At 33.5% G+C, this 18,707-nt stretch overlaps 1 protein-coding gene across 1 annotated transcript in view; it reads left to right on the top strand.

Annotated features, from left to right (window-relative positions):
- The window catches only part of CCSER1 (coiled-coil serine rich protein 1), a gene marked incomplete at both ends in the record, with an annotated part of 1,182,092 nt that extends 1,165,046 nt beyond the window's left edge, over nt 1-17,046 (top strand). The window contains one exon of the mRNA XM_080697948.1: nt 16,561-17,046. Coding sequence (XP_080554074.1) covers nt 16,561-17,046 — 486 coding nt within the window. The remainder of the gene's footprint in view (nt 1-16,560) is intronic.
- Nucleotides 17,047-18,707: the final 1,661 nt, after the last annotated feature.

Below are 18,707 nucleotides of genomic sequence, written 5' to 3'. Positions count from 1 at the left end.
GGGCTGCAGGATAAGTAGTTGACATGGTTACAAATGGAGTAAACTAAAAAGATGATTTAACCTGAATTGGTAAATTAGATCTGTAGTTATACAAACTGTCAGAGTCAGAAAAATGATTCATCCTCGAGTTCTTGAGAAAATTCACAGGACTCTTAGTGGGAATCAGAGTTTTAATCTATGGCAAAGTTTCTCGACCTCAGCACTATTGACAGGGTGGATTCTGTCATTCTTTATTGCTATGGCCTGATTTAGTCACCATAGTATCTCTGGCTGCTATCACCTAGATATTAAGAGTACCATCCCCATAATGAACATAAAAAAATTTCCCTAAGAGGCAATATTGCCCCAAATTGAAAATCACTCATCAATCAAAATTTTTCTCCTGATTCATTCATTACATGTTCACACATTATTTCTTTCCTAGTATGAATTTTAATAGACAGAAATACAGGCTTATTTATATAAACCTGATGGGATAAAATAATTTTGTTATTAGTAACTAATCTGAGAACAGATCACAAATTAGAATTCCTTTCAAATATGTTTACTGTATTTTGGGGGGTGATGGGGATGGAACCCAGGGGCATTCTACCTACGAGCTATAGCCCCAGCTCTATTTTTTATTCTTCATTTTGAAACAGGATTTCAGTGAGTTTCAAAGGGCCTCACTAAGTAGCTGAGGCTGTCCACAAACCACAATACTCCTGTCTCAGCCTCCCAAATGCTGGGATTACAAGCGTGCACCACCACGCTCAGTTTATTTGCTGTATTTTGAATAGATATGTTAGTTTCTTTTAAATATAACATGACAATAATTTATGGTCTTAGTCTTCCTGGGAAATATTTGGTACATTTAAGAAAAAATATGTCTGTGCAAGGAACAGGAGGAAGAAAACTGTATCTCTGAGCATTAAAATCTTGCCTAAGCTTACAATATTTTGTAAATTCAAGCCTCTATATGAAATAATCCCTGAAAGTTTCTTGTAATACAGGATCCATACACAATTAGAATGAGTTTTGCATTATTAATAAAGAGTGGTGCTTCTAAAGCTCTAGTGTCCCATATTCAGGACTTACTATTGCAGTAGTTGGTATAATAGAAAACTCCAGAAGCTATGCCCTTTGATGTGTAATATGTAAAATGATTATGGAAGTATTTTATATACAGTGCTAATTCTTTAATATGAGAGTCAGAGATTTAACCACAGTCAGTGAAGTCAGTGAGACAGTCATCTATTTTCTGTCTCCCTTTCTGCTATATTTATCTTATGATAAATAATATATCTTATTCACATCCATGCATACATACATATATAGATAGATCTGATCGAATAGTTACTGTTTTGATATTTGGTACTGGGAATTGAATTCAAGGCTCTTTTGCTTCTGAGCTATAACTCCAGCCTTTTTTATTTTGAAATAGAGACTTGCTAAGGTACTGTGTTAAGAAAGTTAAGAAAGTTAAGGGAGCTAGATTATACAGGGTCACAATGATTTGAATCTTGAAATTCAGTAGAAAAATAGTGAAATAAGTAAATGACATAATTAAATTAAATGTAGAAAGATGTCTATAGCTCCTTGGTAGTATAGGTACTGTACCAAAAATTAGAAGAGATCTTGCAATAACTGACATAATGGGGTTGGAATAAGAAGGAAGGAAGAGGAAAGAAGTGAGAACATGTACTTTGGATCACTCTGAACACATGGTGGATTGAATGGAAGGCAGTGAAAGAGAGAGGAAGACATCAAGGACAAATCCAGATTTCTCCAAAGCTTCCATTCATTCATTTATTCAACTTATATTACTGAAAATGTTCAAATGCAAGCCAGATATGATATAATTATTATAAGTTCAATAAAAGATGAAATTTAAATGGTTATAGTCATGGAGATAGATAAATGAATTAAACCATAAAATGTAACTTAACGTATAAGTTTAGGAGTTGTGCACCTGAAATGGCATGGGGAGTCAGTGTAATAGATGAGATCTTCTTGGGAGTGAAGTGATCTGGACCATGTCATCCAGACCCAAACACTTGATTGGAAAGTGCTCAGCAAAGGACTGGTAGAGACCAGAAAAACAAGACAAAACCAGGAGTAATGAGATGTCACAGATGACGAATTTTACGATAAAATGAGTTAATTTTATCTAAATGCATTTTAGTGCAAAAGGATATATAAACTGTAAAGTTTCCATTTTCCTTAAGGTAAAGGTTTTCAGTAGGAGTAAAGCCCAAACTGTAGTGAAATGATACATACAGGAATTAAAGGAGAGGTGAGATGTTAAAGCAACTAAGGAAATATTATTTTCAGGAACTGTTTCAATCGTTTTATGCTGTAGTATTAAATATTATACACTAAGTCTGGTCTAGACTTAAGACACTTTCATATTATTATTTTAGTGACTTAGTGACTTCATTGTACATTTTTTGGTACTGGGGGTTGAATCCAGGGGTGTTCGAACTTTAAGCAACACCTCAGCACTGGTTTTATTTTAACAGGATCGCCCTAAAATGATAAGGATTTCACTAAGTTGCTTAGAATGGTCTCAAACCTGCAATCTTCCTCTCTCCGCCTGAGGTACTCGGATTATAGTTATGTGCCAACACTTTCAGTCATAGTATCTTTTTTTTTTTTTTTTGGCGGGTCTAGGGATTCAGGACCTCCTAGCTAACCCCCCTGCCCTATTTTTTATTCTTTATTTTTTGAAACAGGGTCTCACTAAGTTATGGAGGGCCTAAGTAGTGAGCAAGAAGTTATGATGTTTGAAATTAATAAAATGGCAAAATTGACATGAATAAAATAAAAATAATTGACAATTTAACACTTTTGGATTTTAGAAATTTGTTTCATTTACTCTCATTAAATTGTATGCTTTGTTGATTTTTCTATTTAAAAGCCAATTTTAGATCTTTTTTAAGGATGACTAACTTTGAAGCTGTTGGCCCATCTGTTTTCTCTTTGTTAAGCAGACTTTTTGAGGTTACCCTGAGTTTGTAAAGAAAATTATTTGCTTTGATAAAGCAGGCTTTCAAATGAAAAAATACCCTAAGAATCTCTTTTTCACATTCTGTGGTGTTCCTAACATTGATAAACATATCCTATGTAGAAAAAAAAAAATGGTTGGCTATTTTAAAAATCGCTATTTCCAAGGCTCAATGCTTTACAAATGAAAGAATGTATTTTTGAAATTCCTACTTTAAAAATTGCTTCTGACTTGTTGGTAATGATTTCCTGACCATTACTTTCCATACCATCATTCATTTCCTGCTATATCTTATTTATTACTTATATAAAGACATTTCAGAAAATTAGGTAAGAAAATGGGTATTACTTAATAACAAATCTCAAAACATGCTGCATAATTTATATATCTATACATGTGTCTACAATATTCTTTTGATGTTTTAAATTCTTTGTAAGATTTCTAAGTAGTATTAAGCAGTCAAAGCATCAAGCAGAAAATGTAAGTCTCTGTTCTTTGCCACAACACTGCCTTTTATTTGTCCCCGGAATTATCGTGGGTGACATCTGGTTTACCTTAAATTGTATAAGCATCTGAAAAGAAAACACAGACAAAGGTAATCATACCAAATGATAAATAACCTCAAATTCACTTTTGAAGTATATCTTGAAATTTTGTTTTTAAAATTTGGGTATAACTGGATCCTAAAAATACTAAATGTCAAATAACAAAAAAAAAAATATTTTGGTAAAATGTTCAGTGAATCGAGGGAGTCTCTTATGTGGCCTAGCACCCGTGGGAGGGCAGTTCTCTCATGCTTACTATATTGACAGTTATTCTGGGAGAGGGAAAAGTGATACATACTATGGTCATACTTCTTGACTACTTTCTGTGTCATTTTTTAAACATTATTCTTGTCTACTTTCAAATTATCTTCACAACACCTCTGAATCCCATAATTTTTAAACTCTTTTTTTCTGAGAATAATGTTGTTCATAAAAATGTTTAAATGACGAATATCTCTTTGTCATTTTTTTTACTGTTATCTGGTAGCAATTTGTGTTATTCTAAATTTATTGGCTGACTAAACTAAATCTAGAATCAGATGAAAATATTTACTAAATCTAAAGGAAGTGATATAAATGTGAAATTTTAATGTCAAAACAATTTATCATGAGTATTTAATTGTATGAAAGTTTACAAGACCACATCCTACATAGAACTTGGAATCGAAAGATTTTAAATCATTCCTGGTGTGATATTGCATGCCTATAATCTCATAGCTGAAGGCAGGATTATAGGTTAAAGGCCAGCCTTAGAAATTTAGGGAGACCTCAGCAACTCAAGGAGACTCTGTTTCAAAAAACATAAATAAATAAATAAATAAATAAATAAATAAATAAATAAATAAAAAGGCTGGGGTTTAGCTTGGAAGTAAAATGTCCTTGGGTTCAATCCCCAATTCACATAAATAAATTAAATAAATAAATAAATAAATAAATAACCCAAAATGACATTACATTACTACCTGAGTTATCTTCATTCAACTATTACCAACAGGCTCAGCTTTCCATCTATAAGAAACATAACATTTAAAATCAATATTAAAGTACACTTGTGGAGACAAATCAAGATATTTATATGAAAGCTATTTGATGAAATCCTAACTGTATTATAAATGGTGTGCTATAATTAAGTTTATTTGTATTATCCCCTAACTAGAAAATGCATTAAATAGCATATTATCTTTATACAGTGGATCATGGTTATTTCTAAAAGTAGAATTATATTTGATTTGCATTATACTGAGAGAAAGAACAAATAAGCAGTGGGGAATTGCTGTATTTTTATTTCACTTTTTTCCTCATGGTATCTTTTAGATTAGGTAAATGGTATCTTACTTTTAGAAATCTCTCCCCAGAGTTATAAGGTGAAATTATTCATAAACTAGAATAAATTAAGCAAGGAATTTAGTGCTCACATTATTTAATCATGGTAATAAGGACTGGGAAACAAGAGGAATAAACAATAAGCTAGATTTTTAATCAATTTTATTATATCTATTTATTCATTTATTCAACACAAGAAATATTTCTACCTCAGAAAACCATGGTAATTGGCTGTAAAGCTCATGAATTATTTACACAAAAACATTATATGAATTTAAAGATTTTTGAGATTACTTTTTAATACTGTCAGGAAAGATTTTAAGATCTTTATGTACTAAGTATTGGACATCTGGGTATCTAAACAAGATACTCATTTGTCAAGTTATTGTTGTAGAATTGCTACAAATATCTGCTATTGTGCCTTCCCAAGCACACATACATATCATTCTACATTATTTCCCCCAATTCCCTCATATAAATTTAGCTCAAGCTCTCACTCATTTTATTAATTTCAAAAGTATTCTTTTCTGGGATCTCACCTGTGTAGGATTATACTTTCTTAACTGTCTTTTTTTTCATTATTGAGGAATTAACCCAGCAGCATTCTACCTCTGAGCTATACCCCAAGCCCTATATTTTTTTTAAATTTCCTATTTTAAAACATGATCTTACTAAGTACCTGAGGCTGGCTGCAAAACTGTGATCCTCCTCTCTCCGCATAACAAGTATTTTTTTTTCCACTACTGGAGATGAAACCCAGGGACATTCTACCTCCAAGCTACACCGCAGCCCTACTTTTCATTCTGTACTTTGAAACAGGGTTTCACTGAGTTGCCAAGGGCTTCACTAAGTAGTAGCAGAGGCTGTCTGAAAAACATGATCCTTCTGTTTCAGCCTCCAAATGCTGGGATTACAAGCATGCACCATCACAATTCCCCTTTTGTTATTATAAACCATAATTTATCTGGAATTTCTATTTAAAATACCTTGTAACTAATGAAAATTACATGAGTGGTCAGCTTCATACACACACACACACACACACACACACACACACACACACACACACACACATACACATGTTAATTTTATAAACAACTTATTCTTGTTACAGGATTTACATCTATCCAGAGTTTATTTATTCTAGTTATGAACAAAAACATCAAGCATATGCCTAGTGGCCTCTGGGAAAACTGGGCTTGTTTTCGCTTTTCTTGAGAGAAGAGGGAGATGTGTTGATTTTCCCTGGAAACTCTGACTTTGGCCATCCTTATTAATATTCACTTGCTTCCTCTCTTCATGTCGTCTAACCCTGGTTGAGTCCTAACTGTCCACCTGGAGAATTTAGTATCCCCTAAAGGATTTAGGACTGAGGTTGAACTTAAGAAGAATTTCACTCCAGACAATTTTCTCCATTCCATACCTATTGGTAATCTGTGCAATCTGAAAGAAACAGGTCCTGTCTGCCAAGACCTTTGAATGTTTCTTTTCGGTTAATACTTAACCTTATTACAAGGCTTCCTGCTTACAAAGCAGTAACATTCTGCACATAATCTCTCTGCGGTAGAGTGTTTCATTGGCCTTTAACAAAACTCTTTATCTCTGAAAACAGATTCCACAGCTAAGGATGCAAACAGATGCAGCAATTGTGCCAAAACCTTCCACAAAGATGTGACCTGGTATTCATAACTGCTTTAGAAATCCCATCCCTCAAGCCTGACAGGAAAAGGACAGTCTGCTATTTTTAATAGATGTGGTTAGAGTCTACATTGACATTTCAATGGTAGTGATTGAGAAAGAGGCATATTTCAGGCATATCTTCAAAACTCAAGCAGTTTATGACACTATTTTCTTCATTTTTTATATGTGTAGAAAAAGTTGTTTGTTTGTTGTATTGGGAATTGAATACAGGGGCATTTCTTCCTCTCAGCTATACCTCCAGCCCTCTTTTATTTTTTATTTTGAAACATGGTCTTGATAAGTTACCTTTTCCTGGCTTCAAACCTGCAATCCTTCTGTCTCAGCCCTCCAATTACTGGGATTACAGTTCTGTGCCACTACAGGTGGTTTATATGTGTGTTTAATTGCCATTCAGCAATACTTATGTTATAAATGTTTCCAGTGTTTATTAGTACATTGAACTGGTTTAGTAAAGGAGATAATTTTGTTTAAAAAATAGTAATTGTAAAGGCCTGGAAGAGTATCCAGCATTTAGTAAACATTATATGTGTTTGCAAATGAAATAAAATAAAAACTGTAGAAGCTTAATTTTGATCTCCTAGTGGCTATTAATAACTAAAAACAAGGGAAAAAAGTCTATGTATAATAGTTTCCCTTTTTTGAGATGTACTTGTGATGGTGACTTTTATCTGACTACTTCAGAAGAGCATTATAGCATAGAACAGTGATTCAGGGAAAGGGCAATTTCCCCACTCTCATCAGGAGTATGTGGTAATGTCTAGAAACAGTTTTGCCTGTAACAACTATTACAGTGTGTCATTGTCAGCATCCACACTGCTGTATCCCAGTATGACTGAAAACACAGTTTAGAGGAAGGAAGATCTATTTGCTCACAGTATTTTTGGAGATCTTGGAATTCAGTCCATGTGAGACGGGGGTGCATGTCTGATTATAGGAAGCCATGAGTATAGGAAGCAGAGATAAAGAGAACACATGGACTCTGCCCCTTACATCACAGAGGCCAGAAGCAAGAGCACTTGCAAGAAGGGGATTCAAAGACACAAGCACAATCCTTAAGGCACATGCCCAGGAACCCAATCTCCCCAGCCACACTCACTACGTAATCAGCCAGATGAATTCTTTTTTTTTTTTTTTTTTTCGGTACTGGGGTTCCTGGAAGCCCTTCTATCTCCGGGCTACACTCCCAGACCTATATTTTTTATTTGAAAACAGGGTCTCTTAAGCCAGCGAAGCTGGCTTCGAACCAGCGCGATCCTCCTGTCTCAGTCTCCCAAACTCGGGGATTACAAGTGTGCACTACCACGCCCAGCCCAGATGAATTCTTTATAATGGATTTATCTACTGAAGATGTTATAACCCTCATGTCTTAACTGTATCAACCTTGAATTTTTAGGAGTCACTCTACATCTGATCTTAAGTTTCACCAGTCACTTTGGCCTGCCATAGATGTTGGTAAACATTCTTCAATGTAAAGAAATATAAAGACAGTCCTCTACAGGAAGTAATCATATGATCTCAAATGTTAATAGTGTTAAGTTGAGAACACTTGGCTTAGAGTTTGATTATGGAATCCAAATGTTTAAGCTTCAGTTCACATTCGGCCATCCACTAACCCTGGAATCCAGGATAAGTACTGAAGTAGAGGAGTTTCAGTTTCCTTGTCATTAAAACAACTATAATAAATAGCCTTAATAGGTGATATTAAGCAGCATATATCTTTTGACATGGTAAATATTCATGAAATTTTAGCTATTCTTATAGAATCTGGGATAAAAATGACAAGCTATTTTTCTAAAATTTAGAACTTATACAAAAGACGGTTCTTTGAGTTTAGAAACCTAAGAGTTCCTTCTCAACCTATATCGTTCACCTTTAAATATCAGATTCACAACAGGTCTTGAAAATACATATTACTATTTTGTTTCATTTCATTGTTGTTGTCAATAATTTTGTTTTTTACAAGATTCAAAATGTGCTTGAAATTTTATCAAGGAAGAAAAGCTTTTACAGTAGTACAAATAAAATGACTCTTTTTAAGTTGGAATATTTTTAAGTTATTATATTCAATTCTAAGCCCTCTGATAGGCTGGTGTTTAATTCAATTATATCCTTCATTATAAATTAGTATGATGTAGTTTTTGTGCATGTGTATGTGATTCTGGAGATGGAACCCAGGGACTTTCTACTTCCAAGCCACAACCCCAGCCCTGTTTTTTATTCTTATTTTGAAACAGGGTCTCACTGATTTATACAGGGCCTCACTAAGTAGCTGAGGCTGTCCATGAACCATGATCCTCCTGTCTCAGCCTCCCAAATGCTGGAATTACAAGCATGTGCCACCAGCCTGGCTTAGTATGATGGCATTTAACAAAAATGAGTTATTATGTCCTCCAATAGACAATTCCATAGATTGTACAACATTTGCTTAAAATATTGTAGAATTTATCCTCTAAAACTAGGACAAGAAATGTTCCTATAATTTTGTGGTTCAGGAAACTATTAACTGGATATGTCCAAAGAATTCTTTAAAATAAGTCACACTTCTATTTTTATCTTTAAGAGAATTTACAAGGATAATTAAAAAGAATGGTAAAGAAACCCTTAAAAATGTCCAGGGCTAATGTTACTTTCATGGATAAAAAGAAACTAATAGTGAAAAATCAACAAAAGTTTAACATTATGTTAAATGAGAAAAATCTGCAGGAATTTCCCCTAAAAACAGGAACAAGACAAGGATGTCCATTATCACCACTTCTTTTTGATATAGTACTTGATACTCTAGCCAGAGCCATATGGCAAGAGAAGAAAATCAAAGGATTATAAATGTGAAAAGAAGAACTAAAATTATCTCTATTTGTATATGAACTGATACTGTACTTAGGGTCAATCAAAAGCTTATAGAATTGATCAACAATCTCAGTAAAGTGTCTGGATAAAAAATCTATCTTAAAAATTAGAAGATTTCCTATATACCAAAAATAAATCCAGTGAAAAAGAAATGCAGAAAATTATTCACAACATCCTCTAAAAATATAAAATAATTAGAAATAAACCTAACCAAGGAAGTAAAAGACCTCTATAAAAATATAAAACATTGAAAAAAGAAATTAAATAAGAATTTAGAAGATTGAAATATTTTCCATACTCTTGGTTAGGCATAATAAATATTACCAAATACCCATTCTTCTAAAAGTCATCTACAAATTATAAGCAATACCCATTACATTATCAAGTTCATTCCTCACAGACCTAAAAAATCAGTCCTTAAATTAGTTTGGAACAAAACAAATCCAGAATGGCCAAAGTAGTTCTTAGCAATAAGAGCCATGCAGGAGTCATCACAATATCTGACTTCAAACTATACTTCATAGCCACAGTAATAAAAAAAATCATGATATTGGCACAAAACAGACACATAAGCCAATGGGACAGAATAGAAGGCTCAAAAAAAAAATCCACACAGTTAGAGCCAATTGAATTTTGACATAAAGGCCAGAAACATACATGGGGAAAAAAGACTCATCAACAAATGGTGTTGGCAAAACTGGTTAGCCATATGAAGATAAATGGAAATAAATCCCACTTTCTCACCCTGCACAAGAGTCAATTCAAAATGGATCAAAGACTTGGAAATAAGATCAGAGACCTTGCAGCTCTTTGAAGAGGGCATAAGTATAAATCTGCAACACATAGGCACAGTTAAAAATTTCCTCCAGAAGACTGCAAAGGCACTAGAAACTAAAAGGTGAATGAATATGTGGAATTGGATTAAACTGAAGAGCTTCTGTACAAGCAGGGAAACTATCAAGAACCTCAAAAGAGAGCCAACAGAATGGTAAAAATTTTGCCACCTATTTCTCTGATAGAGGACTAATATCTAGAATATACGGAGAACTCAAGAAACTCACAGCTATAAAACCAATTAACAATAAAAACTGGGCAAGCTAATTAAATATACTATACAAAAGATGAAATTCAAATGACCAATAAATGTATGAAAAAATGTTCAGCATCACTAGCAATCAGAGAGGTGCAAATCAAAACTACTCTAAGATTTTACCTACCCCCAATTATAATGGCAATCATTAAAAACACAAACAAGAATGCTCGTGAGGGTATAGAGAAATGGGAACTCTAATACATTGTTAGTGGAATTGCAAATTCTGAAACCACCTTGGAAAACAGTATGAAGGATCCTCAGAAGTTGGGAATCAACCTACTATATGATCCAGCAATACCACTTTTGGGTATCTTTTCCTCAAAATGGAAACCAAACTACCAGAATAATCCATGAATATCTATGTTTATAGCCACACAGTTTACAAGTTTCAAGCTATGGAACCAGCCAAGATGTCTATCAACAAATGAGTAAATTGCAAAACTATGTAAAATATACAAAATTAAATTTTACTTAGCCATAAAGAAGAACAAAAGTATGTCATTTGCAGGGAAATGGATAGAACTGGAGAACATTATTTTAAGTGAGGTTAGTCAGTCACAAAATGTAAAAATTGGATGGTTTCCCTAATATTGTAAAAGCTAGGGATAAAATGAGTCACAGGAGGAGCTCTAGACAAAAAGGAAGAAACTTTAGATGAGCAAGTAAGGAGACCAAACAGAGTGATGGGAAGGGGGAAGAGGGAAACTCTGTAATGTACATGATGTACATTCACAAACATATCAAAGTCAATCACTAAGCCAAACATGAGGAGGGGGAAGGAGGAGAGGATTTGGTTCAAAGTGGGGAAGGGCTAAATGAGTGATGTGTTTTTGTATGCATCTTCTATATTGTACCCCATTAAGATATATGATTACAATTTACCATAAAACAATTTTTAAAACATATAATATTGAAAGTAAAATATATATTTAAGATTTATATATTCCCATATTTATTAAAAATTAATAATATTCATTTGCCTTTGTCCAAAGTACTTTTCATATGTTTAATCATACTTAGCAGTAGATAGACGTGGATTCTTGACATCACAGTATTTCAAGTTTCTATTATTTTGCCATTAAGTTGATATATTTGTGATGAGTTAAATTAACATATGTATTATATATTTTTTCTTTCATTATTTATTAATAAGGTATTTATTTTTCTTTCACTTTTTTACTGATAAGGTATTTACAAGTTGAGGAACTGCTTCTATTTTTGCCTTCATCACTTATTTTCCCAATTAGTAAAGTGACCTATTTGAATTCCCTACTACTTAGACCAGTATCAAATACATCAATCTCTTGTTGAGTCTTTAACTAATATGTTGCTATCACTACTAATGCACCATTTTTTATAGATTAGAAGTGTAGACTGGCAACTGTCATTTTTGTTTCAAAATCCAGAAGGTTTGCATAAGTAGAGATAATTTATGCAAAATGACACTGACTTAAAATCTTCTTATTGAGTCAAAGATATTTTAATGGTAATCTTTCCACAGCCTTGGTTTTGGCCAGTGTGTCTCCATCTGTCATGTCTACACAATGGAAAAGAAAGCAATTAAGAACTGCTGCTCTACAATATCTCTCATTTGGTTCATTTTCAACAGTATTGACAAATGTCCTTAAAGTGATTCTATTTCTATCTTCCTTGATATTTAATGCTATAAATACAACTCATATTTCTTTGGTGTTTATGAAAGTTTTGAGATTTTTTTATGTGTTGTGGTTGCATGATATTTCTTATGTATTTATTGGGGAAGGTACAACTAAAGGGACTGAGGCTATAAAACCCCTCTGAAAGGTTGGTATGTCACTTGAGAAAAAATTCATTTGCTTTTTATAAGCAAAACAATATGTATGTGCCTATGCTTGGCAGTTTAAGACTGAGATAACATGCTAAGCAATAAGGATCAAGTTGATCAACCTGTGAGAGGTAATTATCAGAAGAAAGAATATTTCATAACAGATAAGCCATTTCAGTTATGAATCATGATAGAAGATTCTCTTTTGGATAAGTGTGGAAGTGTGTATTTTATCAGTTTCATATTGTCCTTTATTTAATTGAAGTATATGAAATATTAGTGCTACATGTGTTGAATTGCCCGTTGAGAATATTTTCAAGCAAGGTAATATAACTCATGCCCATAATCAGATCTGTGGTGGAGACTGAGGCTGGAGGATCTCGAGTTCTTTCTCATCCTGGATGACATAGCAAGACCCCTTTCAAAAAGGAAAGTTAAAAATATTTCAAAAAATTATCATGCTTTAGTATTATAACAAAACTTATATTTAGAAAGTCAAAAATGGGCGGGGGGAGAGGGCACCAAGTATAGTTTAAATGTATACCATTTATGTTCAATAAAAAATATTGAGGCCATCTCAACTCAGATGCAGATGAGAAAAATAAACAATAAAAAATAGGGCTAGGGGTATAGCTCAGAGGTAGAATGTCCCCTGATATGAGATAATACAGAAGTTGCAGTGATATGTATCCTAGTTCTACCTCTTGATTTCTCTCTCTCTCTCTCGCACACACACACACACACACACACACACACACACACACACACACATTTCCTTGACTCAAGGTTTTATTTTCTCAGCTTCTATAAATGTTGGCAAATGATATCCCTCAAGTATATATCTCTCTAGCAATTTCTTACCAAAAAAAAGGCTACTTACAGAAGTGTAGTCTTTCCAGAGTACAATAATATCCAGTAGCAGGATGAGGTATAAGACTCACAATTTCTAGTCTGAATTGAGGACAACTATGAAGAGCTAACCAAACTTCAGACCTCCCTGGCTGATCAATTGAGTCAAGTTAATTGCTTACATTTTAATCTCATCCTGTATCTGCATCTGCTTTCTTCATTCCTCCACAGGAATTGTTCAGGGAATATTCTATAATGAATCTCTTACAAATATCTCTGGTAGAGTCTGTGGTCCAAGAAAACAAACTACATTAAGACATATAAAATTACAAGAATATTCTAGAAAAAACTTTCTAGAGAAAATTCCAAGTTTAGATGAAAGTTCTCAAAGTTATTTAGGTCCAAAAGGATGAAATAAATACCTATAAAGTAATTTTCATGGTCTACTTGTCACTGTATCTTGCTTTTGTGATTACTACTAATGTTCTTGTCATCAAGATAACTATGTTCTTAGTGTAATATTAAGCATTACATATGCAATAACTCCTTGCAAACTCATGAAAATCCCATGTGAAGATACAGATGAACATAAATCTTCCACTCACAGATGAGAAATGTGGAGACAGGAAAGTTAAATAACTTGCCATAGTCATTTAGCTAGAAAGTATCTGATTCTGATTAATTCTGCTACTAAATTTTAAGCTGCCTGAAGGCAGAATTCAGGTCTTTTGTGAAGAGAATTATTTCCCATGTTGTAAACAGCAGCTTGTGCTCAATGGTAATCAATAAATACTTATCATATGAATACATAAAACCATAAATGTTCGGCCCTAAATCCATACCATTAACTCCTGTGCTTTCCAATCTGCCCTGTACAATGTAATCCCTGGAATTAATGGTGAATATAACAGAGAACTTTAAATAAAAATTCTACTTGTGATACATGAATAGAATTGAGGGCTTTAAATATGTATTTTCTAAAAATTGATATTCATATTGTGTATTTTATTTCTCTTTATGATATTCTTATTTGTGTTGTAGGTAGTAGATTTTAAAGTATAGGAGGACTGAGACTGCCTGGAGAATTGAGTTATTTGATCTCTTTCAACATGCCTTTACTAAAACTGTATGTTCAATTCAATGTAATATCCTTGTAGAACTAAAATGGTCACATAAAGAAAGCGAGCATTTTCACAAGATATAATATTTAAGTAATGGAAATTAATTCTGCATCTACTTTCTCAACTTTCCTAGGCAACATGTGTAGAAACAAATGAAAACATTGACCAAAAAATAAATAAGAGATGATATAAGTGGTTAACTTCAGGTTTAACTATGGCAATCCAATAGCAAGCCCTTGATTTTAAAGGTAGGAAGAAAAGGGGGAAAACTAAAATAATTTTATTGTTTCAGCCCAACAGTGGTGCCATATAGTGAGAAAATATGTTTTCATGGCTTAACATCAAGTTTTGCTTTGGTTTGGTTTACTATCAAATTATACAACAGAGTTATCATGGATGGATGAGAAAACTGGCAATCCTGGTGGAGGTTAGTTTGAAAATTTTATTTTCAAGGGAAAATGAAAGACAGGCATTGGAAATTATACACTAGTTAGATGTCTAGTCAGCAGAAAATTTCTTGGTTTTCTTCAGCACAGGTTGTAACAGCCTACTGCCATCTACATAGCCTTATTTGTTTCTCATAATTTTTTTCTCATTCTTTGTAACAACTATAAATTCTTTATTTTCTACCAGAGCAATAAACCACCTAGTCTCAGTTTATACCTCAATACACTTTTTAAAACAAAGACAGTGCTACATTTAGGAAGAATTTGAATACCAATTTGGAATCTTTGCTTCCTCTATAGCAAAATTCAATGAGGTATGTGTTGTTTCTATCATCAGAATATAAATTTCTTCTTTATGGCTGAATAGAATTCCATTGTGTGTATTTCCTATATTTTTACAATCCATTCATTCGTCTGTTGATGAAGACTTAAGTTGGTTCCATATATTTTCTATTATGAATTGTGCTGCTCTAAACACGGGTATGCCTATGTTATTGTAGTTCTCTGATTTGAACCCCTTTGAAAAGATATCCAGGAGTGGTATAGCCAGATCATATGGTGGATCCATTCTCAGTTTTCTAAGTATTCTCCACACTGACCTCTATAGTGGCTGAAAAAAGAAGAACAAAGTCATTTCATTCCCAAGAAGATGGAAAGACCTGGAGAACATTATGTTAAGTGAGAGCAGCCAAGCACAGGAAAAGAGGGAACATATGTTTTCTCTAATATGTCCAAACTACTAGGGCATATTAGGGATAACAGAAGGACTCCAGATAATGAAGGGGAAACCTCACCAAAGCAAGAAATGAAGGGTAGGAGAGGAGGAAGGCTGAGGATGATTAATGAAGGAGCTACATTAGAAAATGTATATAAGTGTGAATGTAGTATGGTCAACCTGGACACTCATTGTTGGGAGGAGGCAGGGAAAGCAGGGGTGGGGGAGGGCACCAAGCACTGTGTGAATGTATGCCATTGTCAATATAATATAATCCACATTATGATGTGAACTATAGTATGTCAACAACAACAACAACAACAACAACAAAAAAAAAATATATATATATATATATAAATTTCGTGTGAGCAAGGAGATGGTAGGTACTTGTAAACTTGATCTGATAAATAATTTTTTGTGTGTTTGTGGTACTGGGGATTGAATCCAGGGGTATTCTACCTCTGAGATATACTCCCAGCCCTATTTTATTTTGAAACAATATTTCACTAAATTGCAGAGGGACTCATAAAGTTGCTGAAGCTAGCTGCAAACCTGTGATCCTCCTATCTCTACCTCCCAAGTACTGAGATTATAAGCATATGCCACTACTCCCAGTTTGATTTATAAATTGTACCCCCAAATCTAAGTAAAATGTGCTGAAATTTCTTCTAAGTGTTCTGTTTGCCATGGAAGTGACCTTGGTGTTTCAAATTTCTTAAGATTCTAGGTTAGCATTTTGGTAATACAAATCATGACAACTAGTAACATGTAATTCCACTAACTTCTTGTTATATACTTACTTAGATGCACAATACTAATCCAACACAAAACAAGAACCTCACATATTGCTATTCATTATTTACTAAAATAATTTGTATTTTTAGTTAAAACTGAAATTCAAATTTAGAAAATTACATAAATTAATTAAAATGCTTTTTACATTAAGTTGACTGTTCAACTACTAGATGTAATGATATTGCACTGGAAAATTTAAATTAATGGAGAATTCTATTGACATTTTTTAAACCTTGTTGAAAAGTTAGTGGTCAGTATACAAAGGTAGAGATACAGTTCTGAAGCATGATATATGTGCTCTTTAATGGTGTCTTTCTCTTTCTGTCTTACCCTAGGCTACATATCGAAATCGAATTGTGAGCCAAAGTCTCAGCACAAGGGACAGAAAAGCAATACATACTCCTACAGAGGACCGTTTTAGATATTCAGCTGCCGACCAGACAAGCCCCTACAAAAACAAGACCTGTCAAATATCTAGTCTTTGTTTCAGTAATTTCTTGAAAGACAAGGAGCTAGCAGAAGCCATCAAACACTCAAGAGGAACTTATGAAACCCTCGCTTCAGAGGTTACACAGAACTTAAGAACCACTGTTGGGCAGAACTCTCTGAAGCCAACAGCTAAGACAGAAGGGCTTTCCACCTTCTCAGAGAAACCAAAGGATCAAGCTGCTGTGACTAGACAGCATTCGACCTTCACAGGCAGGTTCGGACAGCCACCCAGAGGGCCAATCTCTTTACACATGTACAGCAGGAAGAATGTCTTTCTCCACCACAATCTACACACAACTGAACTGCAGACTCTGGGCCAGCAGGATGGTTAATTAATTGTCCTCTTCCTGTCTCTTGGTAGGATAAACGAGTTCATGTTTCTCCTGCATAGTTCATATTAAAATTGTCATGTACTTTTTGTTACCATTGTTTTAGTTATACTCTGAGACTTGTGGGCTTTTTAAAGTTATATTATTTTTTAAGAATGAGGGTTCTGGCATGTTAATTAAATTAGGTCGATTTGCCTTGACACTGTTACTGTGTATATGTATAATAAATGGGACCATCTTGCTGGCTTATAGAATCCATAATTTATCTTTTGTCTCTATCACTTACTGATAAGCATTGAAGTTTCAGAAGATAATGTGAAATAGCACACTCTGTCGATGATGTTACCATGAAATAGATATGAAGAATAAATAGGTTAAGGAATTGTAAAGAATGTTAAATTTACATAGTGAATAGAAGGAGAAAAACAGAGGGATTTTAGTCTTCTATTTGGTGGTGTATTTATTTGAGGAGAGAAGCTTGTGTGCATGTAACCTAGAGATATGTTTGTCTCTTTATTACATACATTCAAGCTAGTGAAGCTATTAAAAGTGGGGAGAGGCTGCTTCTTTTCTTCTATAAATGTTTCGTTTTTACTAGTTCACAAAGAATTCCAGACAGAGCAAGTGTTAGCCAAATAGAGCAGCTCTGATCTTCAAGAAATTTTGCTTTACGTTTTTGCTACTGATATACAAGTAGCACAGGATAAGGGGTGAGGTTGGCTGGATTTTGTTGAATGAGTCATAACATAAATATGTTATGTGACATGCTCTAGTCACTGTCATGAAAATATCAAACAAACACATTTTTAAAAAATTTTGGAAACCAAATATTCTAGGAATAATATTCTTTTGCTTCACTTTTTCTATGTTTAAATATTCATTTATTTTTATATATATATCCAGTTTTGCTTTATCTATATCTCACCCCATATTATTAAGAATTTAGAAACAAAAGATCAGTTTTTGATACCCTTAATAAGCTATTCTGACTGCAGTCATCAAGATTTAGAGAAAAAAGTAAAATACTTGTAAACTCTGGCAATTGGATCATAAAAATAAACTTTGAAAATAAAAATTTAAAACTCATTTGATGGCAAATATTTCTCTTTGACAAAAAATGTCATATACCTATGTACACATGAGATAGATCAATAAATCTAAGTAAAACAATTTCATGTTTAATAAGTAATAGAGCATTATCAAATGGTAAATATAAAAGAATAGATAAAATTATAAAAGGGATATTGGGAATAAGGGCTGCAATTTTCTTATACAAAGATCAGAGCTGGTAACTATATTTATATTAGAAATAGTCCATGCAAATTGAAACTGTCATACCCACTGCATGATCTGTTTCCCCTGCATTCTCTAACAGACAGAATCCATCAGCATGCACAAATGAGATGAATGAAGGGAAATTGAGATGGCAGTTTTAGCATGGCATCTGACTAACCTGCTTAAATTAAAGCTATCTGTGAAATGCATCTCCTAATATAAAAATGTATTTGAGCTCTATGCTTTGGGGGAAAGCCATTAAATTCCCCACTCCGGCTTTAAACAATTGACTTTAATAGATTTTCAAACTTTGATTAGAATTGATAGTAAGGAGTGTAGTGGATATGTTGTACTTGTAATTTTGGTTTTCCAGTGGAAGACACGTGCAT

The sequence above is a fragment of the Muscardinus avellanarius genome (assembly GCF_963383645.1).
Source record: "Muscardinus avellanarius genome assembly, chromosome: 6".
In the NCBI taxonomy this organism is placed as follows: Eukaryota; Metazoa; Chordata; class Mammalia; order Rodentia; family Gliridae; genus Muscardinus; species Muscardinus avellanarius.
This window is presented reverse-complemented; position numbering and strand designations above follow the sequence as displayed.